We start from the raw sequence: 21,457 nt of genomic DNA on the forward strand, positions 1-21,457 counted from the left end.
TGAAGAAGAAAAGTAAGCACAAAAACCATCAGGTTTTCCTTAAGGCGAGTTTGGCTTTAATAAGGGCGGAGATCAGTAGGGTCAGAAATTCCTTGAGTCAGCTTTCTCGGGTTCTTTTAGATCTGCATTTGGATCTTGGAAACTTATTTTCGGCCTCCCTTTGGGCCAGAATAGATGCTTGTTCTGCTTTAAAGTCTCTTAGGGTAGAGGAGATTCGTAAGCAGAAACAAGCCTCCAAGTTTCTTAGGCTAGCTGGGGACTCAGAGTTTATGAATAGAGCAGTTGGAGCTGCTTCCCATAGCCGCATCTCCTCTGGGCAAATCTCTGCGTTGAATGACTGGTTATCTGGCAATTCGGGGGGGGTCTCTGGTTTCCCATCTCTCGACACCTCAGAATGCCTTGATGAATCCGACTCGCTCTCTTCGAGCCTGCATTCAACTGCAGTGTGTTCGGATTTACCAGATGGATGCATGCGGGGTCATCTCTGCGCAGAGGATAAATTGGTGTATGGCTCTCAGCGGAACGTGGGTCCTGAAAACTGCGTTGTGGGAGAATGCTCCCATCCGGGTGCCAGAAATCCTGATCGCATTTCTGTGGACAGCAACGGTGGTGTTATTCAGGATCTCTGCGTTTCGGTTCCTGCTTTGGGTTTGACTGATGTTTTCTCCGCCTCCCCGGGTACCGAAGGTTCCCATTCGGCTTCTGTAGATCCTCGTCCTCCCACCAGGAGCTCTGATTCATCTGCGCTGCTTGAGGGACCGGTTGATGATCTGGCAGACCAGTCGGGTGTGGATAGCGTGGAGCCGTTGTTTCCGAAGTCACTTTACGTTGGCTCGTCGTCCTCTGATAGCTCAGCCGGGTTCTCTAATAACAGTTCTGCTGGCAGAGTTGGGGAGGCCAGCGGGGGTTCAATCACCGCTCCCCACCCCTCGTTCGATGGTGGAGTTACCGCTGGACCCGTAAATAACGCTGGCTCGATGGACCGGTTTTTCATCAGCGGTAAGAACTCAGGTTTAAATTGTTGTGATCGCCCTAATGTTGATACTTATGTTGCTAATAACCTAATTAATACAAAGCATCACAATGACATTATGAGTTACGATAGTCATAATAATAGTTTCAATATTAATAATAACCTAATTAAGAATTATGGTAGTAATACAAAACATCACAATAATTTTAATAATAATTGTGACATTAGTAATTATGATAATCATAATAATAGTTATTGCATTAAGAATAATAATAATATTAATTTTAATATTAATAATAACAATAATGATAGTATTAATGATATCAACAAAAGATTCTCTAGCTTGAAATATAAAAAGAAAAATCGGTTTGTTGGTATTACCCCTTCTTCTCCTTCTAGTAACAAGGTTATTAATCTCTCTAGTTTCGTTTTTCCCCCTGCTGTTTTTAAAGTTTTGGGCAAAGGCTTAAATTTTGCCTTAGCCCCTAGAAAAATCCCTGTGGAGGATATTATCTATGATATTGAGTTTGGGATCCGAGGTTTACCTGATAGGATCAAGGATACTATCAGGCAGGATTGTGCAGTGGCCTTGAGAAAGGCTAAGCCGCCTAAGAGTAACCTCAGCAGAGAAGAATCTTTAGCTCTCAGATCCTTAAACCAGAACAAGGATATCATTGTTCTTAAGGCAGACAAGGGTGGTGCTGCCGTGATTCTTAACATGGTTGATTACCGTAGCAAGATGTTGGATCATCTTCATAATAGTGGTAGCTACAAAAAGCTTTCCAGAAATCCCTTGAAGAAGGTTGCTAGAAATGTGGCTTTGGCCATTAAATCCATTGGCTTGTTGAGTTCCTTGCACCATAAGCTCATTGAAAGAAACCCTATTACTCCTAGAATCTATGGCCTCCCAAAGATTCACAAGGAAGGAGCCCCCTTAAGGCCCATCGTCAACACCATTGGAGGTCCTACCTATCTTCTTGAAAAGTTCCTAGATTTAAAGCTTAAGCCCCTTGTTGGTCGAACGGAGTCCTTCGTAAAAGACTCTGCTTCCTTTATCAAGGAGCTCAAGGACATTAAGCTTGATCCTGGGGACATTCTTGTCAGTTTTGATGTTGTCTCCCTGTTCACTTGCATCCCTATTAATGAGGCCATGGATGTGATCAACCACCTAACAGATCCTGACACGGCTAGGTTGGTTGAGATCTGTCTTACTTCCACCTCCTTCAGTTTTGAAGGGGAGTTCTTCGAGCAAACATGTGGGGTTGCAATGGGATCCCCCCTTTCCCCTGTTGTTGCTAATCTGTTTATGGAAGATTTTGAGTCCAGGGCTCTGAACTCTTCCCGGCTCCTCCCTAAACTATGGAAGAGGTATGTGGATGACACCAATGTCATCTAGTCTCATGGCCATGATGAGCTTGATCTCTTCTTTGATCATCTTAACAGGCAGTCCTCAGCCATTAAGTTCACTAAGGAGCAGGAAGTTGAGGGATGTCTTCCTTTCCTTGATATTCTTATTTCTAGGAATGATGATGGTTCCCTCGCCCATCAAGTTTTTCGAAAGAAAACCCATACGGAACAGTATCTTCATGCCAGTTCCCACCATTTCCCAGCTCAAAAGATGGGTGTTCTTAGTACCCTTGCTACTCGGGCCCTGAGGATCTCGGACAAGAAGAGCTTTGACAAGGAAAAATCCCATCTGCTGGATGTCTTTGTGGAGAATGGTTACAGTAGATACATGGGTCATAGGGCTTTCCTTAAAGCTTCCAAGAATTTTCTGGCTAAAAGAGAACCAAAAGATCGTGTTCCTGGTGTCCATATTCCTTATGTTCAAGGGACCACTGATAGAATTGGTAGGATTCTCAGGAGACATAGTATCCCTGTGTCCTTCAGGCCCCTGAACACCATTCGTTCGTCCCTCAGATCGGCGAAGGATCCCATCGACCCTAAAGATATGAAGGGTATTTATATGATCCCTTGTTCCTGTGGGACCCCCTATATTGGGGAGATTGGTCGTTCCATTAATCAGAGGATTAGCGAGCACGCAGCAGATCTGAAGCATAGGAGATCTAAGTCTTCCGCTTTGGCTGAACATGCTGAGAAAACCAATCATCTCGTTTGTATTGAAGAAGCCAGTGTTATTGCTAAGGTTTCGCATTTCCATCATTGAAAATTCAGGGAAGCGCTTGAGATCGAAAAGAGACCAAGCAATCTCAATAGAGAGGATGGTTGGAAAGTCAGTAGGTGTTGGGTCCCAGCCCTCTCTTCCTAGTCGTTTTTTCGTCCTCTTTGGTTTTTGGTGTCTTTTATCTTTATCTTTCACTTATTTATCTATTTATTATTATTATTATTATTATTATTATTTTTTTTTTTTTAATCGTGTGTATAGCAACCTATTTCTTCTGATATTTCAAGGTCCTTTATGCTTTTTTTTTTTCCTTTTTAATTCCTATTATTTTTTGATTAATTTATTTAAGGGCCTCCATATAACTAATTTTCCTTTCTAATTTCTTTACTACTTATCATCCTTTGTTTTTCTAATATTTTTAAATAAAATTAATTTATACGTTACTCTATACATGTAACTTTTCCTTTATTATAAGGTCTTTTGATCCTTTTCTAATTACATTTTATTATTTAACATACATTTTAATAATACTTTTATATAAAATTAATTTATATATTACTCCATCCTTTATTACAATAGCATTTAATTTTACTAATTTTCCTTTTAAATTATTAACTAACTTATAATTTTTAATTAACTTACAATTTTAATAATAATTTTAAATGAGATTATATTTTCTTCCTTTAACCAATTTCCTTTTTAAATTATTAATTAACTTATAAAAATTTTATTTATTAGGTCTCATGCCGATTATAATTTTTTATTCATCCATTAGGTCATTTAATTAACTAATTTTCCTTTTAATTATTAATTAAATTATAATTTTTAATTATTAACTTTGATTTTCTTTAGTACGTTTTATTCTTAATTACTTTTAAATAAAATTATTTATACTTTTTAGGCCTTTCAAGGTCATTTTTATTAATTAACTTATAGTTTTGATTTATTAGGTCTCGTACCATTTACCTTAATTACATACTTTTTTTTTAATACTTTTATATAAAATTAATTTATATATCCTTTAATTTACTTATTTTCCTTTTAAATTATTAATTTTTATTAATCTTTATTACCTTCTTCTATTTTAATTAACTTACAATTTTAATAAATACTTTTAAATAAGATTATATTTTCTTCATTTAACCAATTTCCTTTTTAAATTATTAATTAACTTATCAAAATTTTATTTATTAGGTCTCATATAATTTTTTATTCATCCATTAGGTCATTTAATTAACTAATTTTCCTTTTAATTATTAATTAAATTATAATTTTTAATTATTAACTTTGATTTCCTTATTACCTTTTATTCTTAATACTTTTAAATTAAAATTATTTATATTTTTAGGCCTTTTTTGTAACTAATTATTAATTAACTTATAGTTTTTAATTATTAGGTCTCGTACCATTTACCTTAATTTATTTATTTTTACGAATTAAAATATTATAATAATTTTGACCCTTGTCCTTAAGTCAAACTAGCCGTTAGATATGCTAGCTGTTGGAGGCTCTGCTTAGACTATTTAGCATGATGAGCTAGATCTGTTTCTTCAACTTGTCCTGACGATGAACCACACTAGTTGGTTTGAAACGCGTTGACGAATGAGATTCCATGTGATTTTCGCCGAAATCTTTCTCTAACTTGATATGGATCACATAAGCCTAAACTCGATTATAAATAAAATATATAATAATTAAATATAAAAATAATTAAAATTCCAAGAATCAAAAGGGAAAAAAATATTGTATTACAATACTCTATATAAAATAAAAGAGTATATAAAATATGCAATTATATTTAAGCAAGTGTTTTAGGGAAACTTAGTTTCCACAAATGAGATCTAAAATGAATAGCTAAATTTAAAAATATTTTTTTAAGGATAATTTAAATAAGAAAAACATTATTTATTTATAAGATGTATGAAAGAGAATTGAATCATTTTTACTAAAACGAAAAATTGATTTAGATATTCCAAAAGGTAAATTCACATGAGTAGTTATCAATTGTATATTATGAAATTGACAGTATTATAGTAAAATTTATTTATACTATTTCTTATATATTATTTATTAATATTGTGCAATTGAAAATATAAAGATTTCTTAAAAGTCACAAATAGGTCGGTTAAAGCATATCTTTGATTGGAACACAGTTAGGGAAACTAAGTGTTTACCAAAGCACTCTAGTTAAGATTCTTTCAATATACTTACATTAATGTTGTCAAAAATATTTATAGGATTAGGAGTTTCAAGTGAGAAAACACTTGAAATAGTTTTTAACTTTTTCTATTAATGATAGGTTTTTCTTATTATTTTTTCTATTTCAATTATTGTTTCTTAATTTTGACTTTTCTAATTTTTTTCACTATTTATGTTTTTGTTTTATTTATTTATTTATTTTTTATTTCGGTTGGTTTAATCCATAGGGATTTAAACTTTGAATTTCATGATTTATAGCATAGTTACCAAATTGGGTCCTATTTCTCAAAAATTACCTAAATTTGCCAATTCTGTTAACTACCAAATTTTCCAATTCAATAAAGTACATCTTTTGTATGATGCATTATGGTGTAGTCAAAACTTTCTGGTACCTCACATGAATTATTGCCTCCAACCTTCACTATCCAATGTGATTTGTGCCCCCAACACATGATCTTCCTTTCCATAGAGTTAGTGAATCTTTGGGACAATCATTCAGTCACTCATATCCGACCTAGATCATTCAGTCATTCATATCCGACCCAAATCAACTAGAATAATGTCACCCATATCCCACCCAGATCAAGTAGAGCAATATACAAACATAACTTGATAAGTATCTCACATCCGACCTAGATCATTCAGTCATTCATATCTGACCCAAATCAACTAGAATAATGTCACTCATATCCCACCGAGATCAAATAGAGCAATGTACAAACATAACTTGATAAGTATCTCACAACTGGTAACTGACTTGAACAAGAGAAATAGTTCTTACCCAATAAGCATTACTAAGAAAGTGCAAGCTCGGAACCTCCATTCTACCTACTCTCTCCTTATCACCCAGCCCGTTATGCCCAACATGAGCATCGGTGGATCAAGGGAAACCTCCATTCTACCTACTCTCTTCTTATCACCCAGCCCGTTATGCCCAACATGAGCATCAGTGGATCAAGGGAAGGAAGAATCTCAATCCATAAATGTCTAAATCAGACCGCCCTCTCTAAATTACTTCAATAGGTAGTAAATCCAGTCAATAAGTACTTAATATAATTAATCAACAAGTTGTAAGTTTCATGTTTTGACCTGCCGAACAATGGTGGAAATAATGGAGGGAAAGATACCGAGGAAAACCCAGGTTGTATAAGATGGCCACTGTGAAGGTCTCCTCATTTTCTCACCTAGGTTGTATAAGAGGGTCACAGTTAAGATCTGGTCAGTTTCTCTTAGTATATTTTATAAATTATGTTTATATAAAAAATTAATTCCAATATTGTAAAGATTATAAAATGGCATATTGTAATTGTAAACCAGTAGTTCCTATATATAAAATAAAATAATGGTAACTCTAAGATCTAAAATAATAGAAAAATATTAAGTGGCATGAATGTTTTTAAATCGCATTTATATTTTCCAAATTTTGAATCATTTTTCAATATCTAGTATTTCAATTTTTACATTGAATTTTAGTTTGGAATTTTGTTTCTTATTATTAGATTTTACTTTTACATGTTTTCTAGTGAAGGATATTTATAAATTTGATGCATTTTGCTGCTTATTATTTCTGAACTATTTTAGAGAGAAAGATTATATAACATCTTAGATAGGGGAAATTAATATTAGAGATAGGTAAACACAAATATCTCTATTAAAAAATAATTTAATAAATTTTCATTAAAAAATTTAATATACTGATTGTTCATTCAAATTTTAAAATTAAATTAAAGAAAATATTAAATATTTGTAATATATGTATTACTGAATTCTATATTAAATTTTACATTGTTGATTTATTTTTTATTTTTTATTTCTTAAATGAATTTGAATTTAGTTACCTTGGTTTATATAATATTTCACAACAAATACAGTCACCAATTAAACTTCCCACCCCTCTCTTTGTTTTTTTGGTTTTCAATGTGGACCTACAACATCAACTTTTATATTTTTATTTTTTTGTTGGCTGACCAACCAGGAGGCTTGAACCTGGAATCTCAAAAAATGATCTACCCTCGAACAAATATATTATATAATTTCAATGGAACTGATATACTTGAGATAATAAAATAAATAACTTTAATTTTTTTTTTCAAACTCCGAGTAAAAATGGTATTTTATTGCTTTCAAATAGATACGTTTAAATAATGATCATTCATACATTAAAATATGAATGAGAAAAACAAAAATTTAAGTTGAAATATTTCGTAGATTAAAGCATCCCTAATCTCACTAACTGTTCGCTAGCATGTCAGTTAAATTTGCGTCTGAACACGAAAGCGTCGATCTGAACATTTCTCAACTTTGTCAAAAGATTATTGAATTTTGTAAACTTGTAGGTATTGTTCTTGCAAACTTTTAGGTATCGTTCGCTTTTCACGCTTTTCTCATGTGATAGTTAGGGTAAGGGGGAGTGAGGGTTCCTCCTTCTAAGTTACGAAGATTATATGAATTTGTATAAGTTAGCTTTAAAAGATATTGAAATAAGTTTATATATAGATTTTAAGAATATATTAATTTGTACAAGTTAGCTTTAAAAGATATTGAAATAAGTTTATATATAGATTTTATGAATATTAGTTGTATATGTGTTGTTTTTAACTATAAAGTTATTATAGGTTTTTTATGTTAGTGGTTTAGGGTTCTATCATTCTCCACCTTAGTAAATGGAAAAGGAAGTGAGGCTTTTGATTTGAAGTTACAAAGATTATATGAATGTTTACAAATTAACAATAATCAAATGATCTAAAAATTTTATTAAGAAATTATGTAGCAATTAAAGAGATATCAATATCTATTTCCAAATAAAACTTAATAAATATTTAATAAAATTAGGAGAAAATTCTTTGCCATTTTATTTTGCAATTTTTGAGTAGTAAAATAGTCATCTAGATGCCCATGGGGCTTTGGATTGACGGTGAATGGGTGCACTGTTAAGGCACTCCTTGCAATAGGTCACCGGTTCAAATCCCCCATGGGTATTTAGGTTAGTCTAAACATATATAAAAAAATAGTCATCTAGATTTTTTATATGGACACTCTCTCTCTCAGTGGGCTTACATTATTTGTAGAAAACACAACATGTCCACTTATGTAAAATTTCTAATTATTAATTCACTAATATCATTATTATTCATCCATTCACATGTCCCTTCCATAAATAATTCTAATTTCTAAAGATGTACATTATTATTTCTGCTATCAACAAATTTTCTATTATCATTTCTAGCTTTCTTGGTTATTTGAAGTAACATTTATTTTTTAATTAAAAAAATGTAAGATACTATATTAAATTTATACCAATACATATTGTTAATGTCTAACTTCCATTTCAAATTCCACAAAGAAATGGAATATATTTTTACCTCAGATGCTCACCCTTACTGAATGCATGTAATTATCCTTGTAAGAATATTACTTTCATGAATTTTCTTTTTCATAATGTTATTTTGAATGGGATGCACATAAAGCATATATTTCTTGAAATACTAAATATGTATCAATATTACTACTGATACCAATATAATTAATACTAATGGTGAGGTTATGATCATCCATCGAATTAGGAATTTTCATCATAGGAAGAAAACCAATATAACAAGGAAAAATTCTATGTTATCTACATTCCATTTACTCAAGGTGATATGCTCATGGTCTTTGAGGTCTGAGGATTGCATGTATCTATAAAATGCCCCTTAGTTTATCCAAGGTGATAATATGCCCCTTATTTTATTCAAGGTGATAACATGCCCCTTAGTTTATTCAAGGTGAGAGGCTCATGGTCATTGAGGTTTTAGGATTGCATGTAACTATAACATGCCCCATAGTTATACCTTTTGAGTTACTTCATATGGCCCACATCATGGAAATGTGTAATTTCTCGATCATGTATCAACCTCAACTTACAACACTTACACATATCTAAGGTTAATTATAAATAATGTATATATATACATATATATATATACAAACACACACACAATCACATTTACATATACACATCAAATAGCGCATTTTCTAACAAGTTTTAAATCATATTAACATCTTCACAACATCATATTCAAATTGATGGATAATGTCTTATCCACAACTTATGTGTGCAACTTCAAGTTACATTAAATATCCATGTGGTTCTTCACATCCACTTTAGAGGTCATTAGTAGATTTATACAAGAAGTTTAGATTAATAGTACAAATAAAATATATACACCATAAAATCAAGTCACTTATTCATACGCCCAATCAAAGTATCCAACAACATAATATAACTATTGATATGTTTGTGATTCTTATATATCCATGCCATGATGAATGTATAATCCCAAATAGTACCAAACATAATTCTAGTTGAAGGACATCAATCAAGAAATTCATGTTATTAACAAATCTAAAATTCACTCAATTATTATTGTAAATTAGAGCGAAAAGAGAGACATTACAACACTAAAAACAGATATTAACTTTATTAACGTAAAATATTGATACTCTCATAATATGATCATTTTATCAAAAAGAACATGACATTATTAAAACATATATATTATTCATTGTGTACCTTCCTCCATCTCTCTCTCTCTCTCTCTCTCTCTCTCACACACACACACATGATCACTCTCTCCCTTCCTTGTTCTTCTCTCTTCTCTACTCTCCCTTTATCTCCCTTACCCATTGGCCACTATCACCCACCTTTCCCTCTCTACATTTCCCTCTTCCTACCTCTCTTTATCTACCCCGTGACTCTATCTCCCTCTTAATTTCTGACTCTCACACATTAACTCTCTCCTTATCCATTTACACCTCTCTCCTTCATTCCCTCTCTTTATCCTCCCTTGTCTCTCCACACTCACTCCACTTCCTTCATTTCCATATATGTCCCTCCTTCCCTCCCTCACTTACTTATTCCATCATTTGAAGCAAACTTCCAGATACATCTATCCCTCCCTCCCTTGCTCCATACATCTTAAAGATTCTAGACATGAAATAACATCCATGTTCTCAAAAATAGACACATTCTTGAAAGCATGTGTTTCTTTGAAATCTCCCCCACACTGTTGAAATCTTACTCATGCTTTTGAGAATGTGCACATGTTCTCAAAAACATGCACAATAATTTGAAAATGTGCACATGTTCTTGAAAATCTAAACTAATATGTATGTGAGGCAACATGGGGAGCACAAAGTCTATAGTATTACTAACATGTACACATATTTTTAAGATTTCTCACTTTTTCTTACATTAGTGATTTCATGATGGCCCCATTATGACTTCTTATTCCATCATTATCTTCGAAGCACCCTCATAATAGATTAAAATCATGATATAGTGGAACTTGCATAACATAATTTAGTTTAATAATGCACCTTGAGTAAGTTGCTTTGTATTTAAAATGATGCTAATAAGAATTAAAGCCTATTGGCATGATTAGTATTGGAATCCAAAGTTTTGTGACCCATGTTAAACAAGAAAAAAATGAATCTATAGAAAATACAAAATTACACTGATAAAAGCATGAATTGGCCAAGAGTCTACACCCATGGGTTGGCATATGTATTTCTATAGTATACAAGATCTATTAGTTTATTTACCCAACTACACCATTAACCTATATACTTGTTTTACCCTCTTATTTAGTCAATATTGAGCACTTAATGAAAGAGGCTCAACACTGGAAGCTGGACGAGGAGAGGGGTGAACTCCTTTATCATTTTAATTTTTTGTATTTCCCATATGGTATATTTGTATATGTTTTTATGTTGTTAAATGAGTTTTAAAACCATTATTTTATGTGCTTTTGCGAAGTGATCCATTGCCTAAAAGACATAAAATTTTACTTTGCAAATTTTCGTATCACCATCAATTTTATATAATAGATTAGTTTGGTATCAGTGCTCAAGGTTATTTTGAAGGTTTGATTTTGTTTGCATATTTTTTATAATGCTTGAAAGGTTGAAGCTCAAAATAGGAGAAGGAGAGCATGTGGAGTCAAGGTCTTAAATTTTTTCAAGGAGAACACCCATATCTCAAGATTCACTAATCATGGCACATGAAGGTCATGAAGGGATGTCTGAAGATGAGAGAACTTTTAAAAAATATCTCTTTGAAATTTCTGAAATGGTGAAATTTTTTTATGAGGAGAGGAACTTAAGGTTGCAAAGAGAGAGCTCAAAACCTCCAAAAGGAGATGGAGGAAAATGATACAAACCTCCAAAAGGTAATGGGGTGAATGGTGACAAGCCACTACCTTTACCTCCATCCTCATGCTCATCCTCATATTCTACTACTTCTAACCCTTCACAAACACCTCCAAATTCTCCAAAGGGACATGGAAAAACTCCTTTCTTAAAGCTTGACATAAAGTTTGAATTTCTTATGTACAATGCAGAGGCAAATACTGACAAATTAGATAATTGGGTTCGTCATATTGAAGTGTATTGTACGATACAAAGAATCAAAGATGATGAAACCAAAATCTAGCTTGCTTCTCTTAGGTTGAAAAGTGCAGCACCCATTTGGTGCTAGGTGAAAACTCAAGAGGAAATGAATAAAAGTGGTAAGGTTTTATCCTCTTGGAATTATTTTTTTGTTGCAATAAGATGAGAATTTTATCTATTAGCATACATGCAAAAAGCTATAATGGATTGGAAAAACATTAGGAAAGCTAAGGGTAAAAATGTGCAAAGCTATACTCAAGAATTTAGGAAAAGATCTTTGATTTTGGATATAGATTTATCCTCTCGAGACACTCTACTCAAGTAGATTCGAGGTTTACATAGTTATTTGAGAAACATAATTCTCATGTTTAACCATACAAAACTAGATGAAGTTTGTGTACAGGAAACTCATTTAGAAGCAAGGGGAAACAATGTTTCCCAATATGGAAGCAAAAATCCGTTCAAGAGTGGAGACAAAGGAAAGGGGAAAGTCAAAGAAAAAGGGGAGAAGAATGCTTCAGTCAAGAATGAGGGAGAAAAAACCCACATGTAAACATTTGTTCAAAAGAAGGTCAGGATGAAGATCATCGTTGGAAACTTCATCCTGAAATGAGACCTTGAAAGTTTAACAACAAAGGGAAACAAAATACTTCTACAACTACACAACATGATTTAGGATCCAATTCCGGGGATGAAACAAAGGTCACAACCATGGGATTTAAAGGTAATGAATTTATTGCAAGTACTAGTTCTTCTAGTAACCTCAATGAAACTCAACACGAAAAAGAAAGAATAGAGTTTGTCCACATTAGATTCATTTGAAAACATACCAAGATAGATATGCTATTTGATAGTGGATCACAAGCAAATCTTATTTCATAAGACATTATTAAGAAATTAAACTTGGAAACCATTCCTCATCCAAAACCTTATCCTTTAGGTTGGATATGTGACAATGCAAAATTGCATGTGACAAAAAGATGTGAACTAGAATTTTCCATCATTGCAAACTTATAGATGAGGTAGAGCTTGATATAATTCCACTTGACATTTTTGGCATTGTTTTGGGAAGCCCATATCTATATGACAGGAGAACCATATTTCATCGCCATGAGAAAAAATATCACCTTTTTACAAATTTGATTGAGTACTTTGTTAGAGCACATAGAAAGAAGTTGAATTTATCACTTGTGAATGTTGGAAAAATGCAGAGGATTTTTAATGTTAGTAAGAATTTTGTAGTCTTGACGATCAAACCCAAAGAGAATTTTGAAAATGAAGCCTTCCAAGGATATGATGCAAGATTAAAATCTGATTTGATTTGGTTGTTAACAGCTATGATAAGATGTTTCAGGAACCTGAAGGATTTCCTCCTAAAAGAGGAATCCAAGATGAGATCCAATTGCAGCAAGATTGTCCTCTTCTAAACATTGGCATGTACAAGATACAGTTATGGAGAATGCAGAAATTAAGAAAAAAATCCAAGAGTTACTTGATGAAGGGGTCATCAGACCAAGCACATAGCCATGTGGGTCACCAATTGTTTTAGTACCAAATAAATATGGTACATGGTGTATGTCTGTGGAATTCAGAGCCTTGAACAAGATCACAGTAAAGAATCGTTACCCTCTTCCTCAAATTAATGATTTACTTGATCAGTTTAAAGGTAGTGTTTATTTCAGTAAGTTGGACTTGAGAAATGGCTATCATCATATTAGGATTTTTGAAGGAGACATATGGAACACAAATTTCAAAACAAAGCAAGGTTTGTTTGAATGGTTGGTTATGCCATTTGGGCTTTCTAATTCTCCTGCAACATTCATGGGAGTTATGAATTATGTCCTCAGACTTTTTCTTGAAGCCTTTGTGATAGTCTATAGATGACATATTGATTTGTGGCAAGACTCATGAATAGCATGTCAAGCATGTCAGCTAAGTCTTAGATGTCTTAAATAAATAAATTTTGTTTTTAAAGATGTCTAAATGTGAATTGGGAGAAACCTCGTTAGTGTATTTGGGACATATTGTTGGACTGGGTGAATTGAAGATAGATCTATCAAAGGACAGAGTCATTGTGGATTTGCCTAAATCCAATAATGTAACAGAAGTTAGGAGATTTTTGGGAGAAACCCATTACCTGAGAAAGTGCATTTCCAACTTCTCATCAATTGCAACTCCATTACATGCCTTGACAAGTGTGAAACAATTTTTTCAGTGCGGAGGCAAGCGACAGAAATCCTTCAATGCATTGAAGGAGAGAATCAATACAACACCAATACTTGCACTCCCTGATTTAAGACATCCATTTGAGATACATACCAATGCAACTGACTATGCCATGGGAGCAGTCTTGATGCAACATGGTAAGCCCATTTGTTAGCACTCTGAAACTTTTACTGGTGTAGTAGTTAACCAATCTAGATATGACAAAGAATTGTACGCATTGGTGCAAAGTGTGAAAAAATGGGAACACTATTTGATAGGAAAGGAAAATATAATTCACATTCATCATCAACCATTGCAATACTTCCAATAACACACCAAGCTACAACAAGCGAGTCATTTGATATGGATGGGTTACCTGCAACAATTCCATTTGATAATAATGTATAAAAAAGGTATCTATAACAAATTTGTTGATATGGTATCCACAACGATTGTTAGTCCATCAATTATTATTAACCATAATTCTATCATGCATGACATCTGTATTGAAGAGTACGCTTTAGATGACTATTTTAAAGATGTATATGCAACTTTGTGTCAAGGAAACTAAGTAGAGGAATTAGATTATTATGTTCATGATAAATTGTTGTATCATCTTGGCAAGCTATGCATTCCATAGGGTGAAATAATCAACATCAAAAGGGAAGCACATACTTCTCTTATTGTTGGCCATTTTGGTGTAGGAAAGAGAGTGACACAATTACCAAGGTATTGTTATTCGCCTTGTATGAATGAAAGTGTGTTGCAACATGTAAGAGGATGTTATTTATGTGCTACTAGTAAGCCTCACAATAGAAAGTTAGGATTGTATATGACACTTCCAGTTCCTTTGCTTCCTTGGGAAAGTGTTTCTATGGAGTTTTTAGGAGGGTTACCTATGCCCAAAAAAAATCATGATTATCTTTATGTTGTGGTGGATTGTTTCTGCAAGATGTGTATTTTGATGCCTTGTAAGATGTAGGTTACAAGTGAACACACTGCACAGATGTTCTTTAAAAATGTATGGGTGCATTGTGGGTTGCCCAAATCTATTATTTTTTATCAAGATTCTCGATTTTTCGGGAAATTTTGGTCAAGCTTATGGGGACTCATGGACACCAAGTTGAAAAATATCACATGATTCCATCTACAAACCGATGTTCAGACAAAAGTGTTGAAAAAAACATTATTACATCTTCTTTGTGCTTATTGAAATAAACATCCTAATCTTTGTGCTTACAAACGGGCAAAGAATTCATCGACTCAAACATCTCCATTTGAGGCATAGTTGGGATACTTATGAAAATAACCTTTAGATTTTAGGTTTGGGAAAGATGCTGCTATTAGTGGAGATAATGAAGATTCATTGAAAAAGTTCAATTGGTGCATCAAATGGTTCAAGAACAATTGGAAAAGAGCCAAGGCAAGTACAGGACAAGGCATGATAAGCATCGTGTTGACCACAATTTTCATGTTGGAGATGAAGTTTTGCTTTACATGAGCAAGGAGAGACTTCAAGGAGAAGGTAAAAAATTGAAACCAATAAGGTATCGACCTTTTAAGTTTTAGAAAAGATTGGTAATAATGCCTTCCAGTTGGATTTGCCTCCATATATGCAAATGTATTTAGTTGTTAATGTTGAGAATTTTAGATTATATGGGCCTCTTTTAATTGAGGATCAAGGAGATAATGTTCAGATTCCTTTAATAAAATATTTCTCTCCTAAATTTCCTGAATAGTTGCAGCAGGATATTATCCTTGACAAAAAAAAAGAACTTCAAGAAGAGGGAACGTGGAATACCTTTGTGTGGGGCTCAATGGTACAAATCCAAGCAAAGCCAGATGGATTGAGATTGGAAGTGTGAGGTAACTATGCCCTCATATTTTTGTTGACTGAAAATAGTCTTTTGGATGTCCAAAAGATTCTAGTGTGGAGGAGTGATCCAAAGGATTAGTAAACTGCTCAAAATTGAAACAAGTGTTGAAAAATGCTCGAAATTAGTGCCAAAGCGTAGATCTCGCCGACCTGAATCCAACACAACTTGAATCGCTCAAAATCGATATCATATGCTCCCAATATCGCATTCTGATCTCTTTCCCAAACAAGTAAAATTTTTGGAGATTGGATGCAGGACTACTAACTGGGTAGTTCATACAATGAATCAACAGGTTGACTGTATAGGTTCACTGGTATTCTCAGACGAATGGGAGGCCACCAAGTGGCCTCATGTGATTAGTTGGATTTGGTAAGTTTTGATTGGTGGCTAGAGTTTTTAAGTGGAGCAATGGTGGGATGCCACGTGGCACCCCGACACAGCATAAAATTTTGGTATGGGTTGGCCGAAGGCCCGACTGGGTTCAAACAATGGGATCTCTGAACAAGAAATGCGATGCTCTACTGCATCTTGAATGATGTTACTTAATCAACCATAGCATCGAAATCCTATTTAAAATTTAAACAGTTTGAACTTCGAGGTGGGGGTCGGGGCAAAGCCCCTCGCCCCTGGTCACTACACTACCTATGAGCCCATGGGCAGAGCGACCAAGCGCTCGGGGCTTGGCCCTTACCCACGGTCTAAACCTTGAACCATACTACTGAAGGTAGACGCAACATAAAGCTTAGTGGGATGGATGTGGATAATATGGGGGCCAACCCCAAGCTATATGCGCCATGGAACTGAATGCTGACGGACTAGGGGGCTAGGCTGACGGGGTTGGGCATTAGCCCCAAGCCTGAGGCTCATTGTCCTATGCGGCCCAAATTTTTCGCCAATAAGCCTTTTTACACATTTCAATGAAACAACAAATTGCACCTGAACCGACGAGAATCTCACTAATGTTGGGCGAAATTGGCACTTGACAGGCATTGGAATGGAAGAATTCATAGAACAATTAGTAGAGAAGTCTAATTTGTAGAGGAGAGTGAGTAGAGAAGCCTAGTTTGTAGAGAAGTTAGCAGAAAAAATTCTCTAGAACATAAATTCTTCAGTTTTTGGCCAAATTGAGCCCAACAAGAGCCCAAGTAGGGTCTCTTTTTACTATTATGGAGCCATTAGAGACATAATTCTTACACTATGAGCATTGTAAATCTATATAAAGACAAGTTTGAGCACTTAATGAAAGAGACCCAACATTGGAAGTTGGACCAAGTGACATAGCCGAGGAGAGGGCTGAACTACTTTATCATTTTGTAAAAATATAAAAATATAACACAATACTCTTAGCCTCATAGAGAAATTTAAAAGGTATAAATTTTCAATCAAAAATCGTATCTAAAGAGTGGTGCCTAAAAACTCACGTAAATAATTGTGAAAAGTAATATTAATTTATTTTATTTATATATAAAAACAATACTTTCAAATTAATTAATTCCATTGATCAAATTAATACATATTTTTTTATATGACTCTAAATCTATATATTAAACTTAATCATTAATGATTTGACATCTTCCTAACATTTACATGTTAAAAAACGATTAGATGTTTAACTAAGATTTAAATGTTAAACTTGATCTTAAATTCATATTAAACGTAACGATTAGATATTTACCTAAGATTTACATGTTAAACTTGATCTGAAATTCATATGAAACGTAGATCAAATTCATATGAAACGTCAATTCCCAGTTATGATATGTGAAAATACTATTGGAGGAGCAGAGGCAAGCAGCACCATTGTTGTTGTTTACTTGAGAAGACAAACGTGAGTCCTGTCTGTCAAAATGAGCAATCAAATTTGTATAGTAATACTCCGCTGCGTTCAGGGCGGGAGACCCAAGCCATTTGTATCAAAAGATATGCTAGGGTGCAGTAGTGTTTGTGTAAGGGGAAGTGATGCTATGGTATTTTTTATAGTTTAAAAGATAAGATAAAAGTAAGATTAAATATAAGAAAGCCGCTAGTTGAATTTTTGGAATATTTCATATGTGGAAGTGGCTATCGATTTCTGACGGTTAAGCCCCACGCCAACATAAAAATATCTCGTGGACCGTGGTTCTTTACATGCAAATTCGACTTCCAACTCTGTCGGGTGTTTAAAATTAGCAGCTTACGTTAACATTAGCCATCTCCCTCCAATCAACGTACTTTCATACATTAGTTTATACTGTAGTTTATAAAGTTTGATGAAATGACAGTAAGCACAAAACGGTGGATAATAAATGGAGGAGCAGAGCCAATCAGCACCATTGTTGTTGTTTACCTGAGAAGACAAACGTGAGTCCTGTCTGTCAAAATGAGCAATCAAATTTGTATTGTAATACTCCGCTGCGTTCAGGGCGGGGCGCCCAAGCCATTCGTATCAAAGTTTATATAAGTAAATCGCTCACTGCGACATTACGTTCCGTTTTGTTAATCTCTCTGTTGTTGTTTTTTTTAATTATTTGATGTTGGAGGCTGAATTGACACGAGAATGCTTCATATGTGTATTCAAACAGAAGCAGAAGCATTAGTAACAGTTAATCCCATCGACGACTGTTGGCGGTGCGACCCCAATTGGGAGCGCAACAGAAAACGGCTGGCAGATTGCGGCATCGGATTTGGCAAGGATGGCATCGGAGGCAAGAACGGCAAGTTTTATGTCGTTACGGATGCCGGTGATGATGCCGTGAATCCATCCCATGGCACACTGCGTCATGCCGTGATTCAGACGGAGCCGCTGTGGATCATCTTCCAGAATGACATGTTCATCCAGCTCAGGGAAGAGCTGGTTATTAACAGCTTCAAAACAATCGATGGACGAGGCGCCAACGTTCACATTGGTAAGGGCCCGTGTATCACCATAAAAGATGTGACAAACATCATCATTCATGGCATCATCATTCATGAGTGTAAGCGTCTACGAAACGCTATGGTAAACACCTTTCCTCTGAATAGAAAATTAAATCATGGCGATGGGATTTCCATCTCGACAGCGAGGCACATCTGGGTGGACCATTGCTCTATGTCTAACTGCGAAGATGGCCTCATTGACGCAATCAAGTCATCCACCTATATCACCATTTCCAACAATTACTTCACTCGCGACCTCACATACTCATTCCTTCATTAATTGCAATTCACTCTATTTTGTTCCTTCTCTTCTACCTTGACAATGGCCTGCTTCTCTCCAATGGTAGGTGATGTTATTGGGTCACAGTGACGACCACCATCATGACAAAGTTATGCAGGCAACGGTTGCACTCAACCATTTTGGCAAAGGTCTCGTGCAACGAATGCCAAGGTGAGTAATTATTTGCTATTTCATTCATTTCCCGTCTTGTTTTGCATTTTGTTGTGAAGGAAAAGTATGAAATAGTTATTATATTATTTAGAGATTAAATGATGAATTAAATGGATGTAGGTGCAGATTTGGATACTTCCATGTGTTTAACAACGATTACACTGAGTGGGGAATGTATGCCATCGGTGGAAGTTCAAACCCCACCATTTTGAGTCAGGGCAATAGATTCATGGCATCTGCAAATCCCTTGGCTAAAGAAGTAACCAAGAGGCAAAACGCCAGAGAAAGTGAATGGAAAAAGTGGAACTGGATATCAGAAGATGATATGCTACTAAATGGTGCATATTTCACGCCGTCAGGATCTCAGGTGCTTTCGACCTATGCAACCGCATACAGTGGCAGACCAAAGAGCCCAGCCGTTGTGGAAGAGATCACCAGGAACGCAGGCGTGCTCTCGTGCAAGAAAGGAACTCGCTGCTAACTGCAACTTCTTACCCACAATTATCACACCTGAACTTGAGTAGCCGCAAACATTGCTTTTACTTTTGTAAACTGTGTCTTCTTCAATGTCGCCCTTCTTATCCTTCACATTATCTTTTATAATAATAAGTTATCCGGCATATTGATATTGTTCTGCAATTTATTACTTTGTCAATTTCGCAAGTATAAAAGATTCATGTTTATATGAAAATGTAAATTTTGAAAATAATCATTTTAAACTTTGTCCGCAATGAAGGATTTAATCAGAAGAATTATGTGCCGAATTATGTGCCGAAGTGTCTCGAGTCTTTGGCTAATTTTTTTTTCTAAAAATTTTGCAGTAATAGTATTTGAATTATGGTTTTGATCGTGGAAATAGATTTAGCTCCATCAAAAACTTTTGGGACACCCACTTTGAAATTTGACAGCTGTAAAAAAATCAAATTCTATTATTAGTATATATTTGAAAATATTATCTATTCAAGATTTTTAATATAATAATACTCATCACTCTTATCTTTTTTATAATAATAATAATAATTTGATTTTTATATATTCAAATTTATATCTTAAAAATATCTAGGATTAAATAGGAATTATATATATATAGATAGATATAAAACAAATAGATCATTTTCCAGCCAGCTTTAAATCATATTAGCATGTTCACAACATCATATTCAAATGGATGGATAATGCTCTATCCACAATATAGGTGTGTAACTTACCTCATTTTCATTACATATCCATGTGGTTCTTCATATCTACTTGAGGTCATTAATAGATTTGTAGAAGTAGGCTAGCTTAATAGTACAATTCATATATATATATAATGTCAAATCAACTCACTCCCTGAAACACCCATTAAAACTATCCAACAACCTTATATAACTATTGATATGTTCAGGATTCATATATATTCATGGGATGATGAAATTTTAGATTACGGTAATCCCGAAGAGTACCAAACGTCAATCTAGCCAAAGCACATCAATCAATAAAGTCATGTAATTAAAAAATCTAAAATGCAGTCAATTATTATTGTAAATTATTCTGAAAAAAAGGCATTAAAATACTAAAATAATGATATTAACTTTATGAACATACAATATTGATACTCTCATAATATGATCATTTATAAAAAAGAATATCATGAAATTATTAAAACATATATATTAGCCATTATGTACATCCTCCCATCTCTCCCTCTCTCTCTCTTCCCAATTCTCTCTCTCTCTCTCTCTCTCTCTCTCTCTCTCTCACACACACACACACACACACATGCTCACTCCCTTTCTTTCCTTGTTCTTCTCTCTTCCATACTCTCCCTCTAACACCCTTCCCCAATGCCCCCTATCCCCCACCTTTCCCTCTCTAAGTCTCCTTCTTCTTAATTCTCTTTCTCTACCTCGTGACTCTATCTCCCTTTTATTCATTTCCTCTCACTCATTAACTCCCTCTTTATCCATTTACACCACTCTTCTCATGTCTCCCCATCCTTATCATCTTTTGTCTCTCCGCCCTCACTCCACTCCCTTCATTTCCATATCTATCCCTCCATCCCTTCACCCCTTCCTTATTCCGTCCTTAACAACCAAACCCCAACTCTACCCCTCTCTCCCTCCCTCGCTCCATACATCTTAATGATTCTAGACATAAAAGAACATACATGTTTTGAAAATAAACACTCATTCCTGAAAGCGTGTTTTTTTCTATAGATTTCCCACGCATTGTTGAAGCCTAACTCATGCTTTTTGAATGCATACACATTCTTGAAAGCATGCACAAGCAATTGAAATTGTGCACATGTTCTTCAAAATCCA

At 34.4% G+C, this 21,457-nt stretch overlaps 1 protein-coding gene across 1 annotated transcript; it reads left to right on the top strand.

Annotated features, from left to right (window-relative positions):
* The first annotated feature begins 269 nt into the window (after positions 1 to 269).
* On the top strand, positions 270 to 19,635 carry LOC149159460 (putative pectate lyase 18). The gene is made up of 4 exons (XM_089434322.1): positions 270 to 999; positions 18,370 to 18,963; positions 19,049 to 19,154; positions 19,275 to 19,635. The coding sequence occupies exons 1-4, from the start codon at positions 270 to 272 to the stop codon at positions 19,633 to 19,635; spliced, it is 1,791 nt and encodes a 596-aa protein (XP_089290448.1).
* Positions 19,636 to 21,457: the final 1,822 nt, after the last annotated feature.

Source organism: Pinus tabuliformis, chromosome 5_2 (genome assembly GCF_031772625.1).
Source record: "Pinus tabuliformis cultivar Carrire ecotype Pingquan chromosome 5_2, CPIR1, whole genome shotgun sequence".
Lineage (NCBI taxonomy): Eukaryota > Viridiplantae > Streptophyta > Pinopsida > Pinales > Pinaceae > Pinus > Pinus tabuliformis.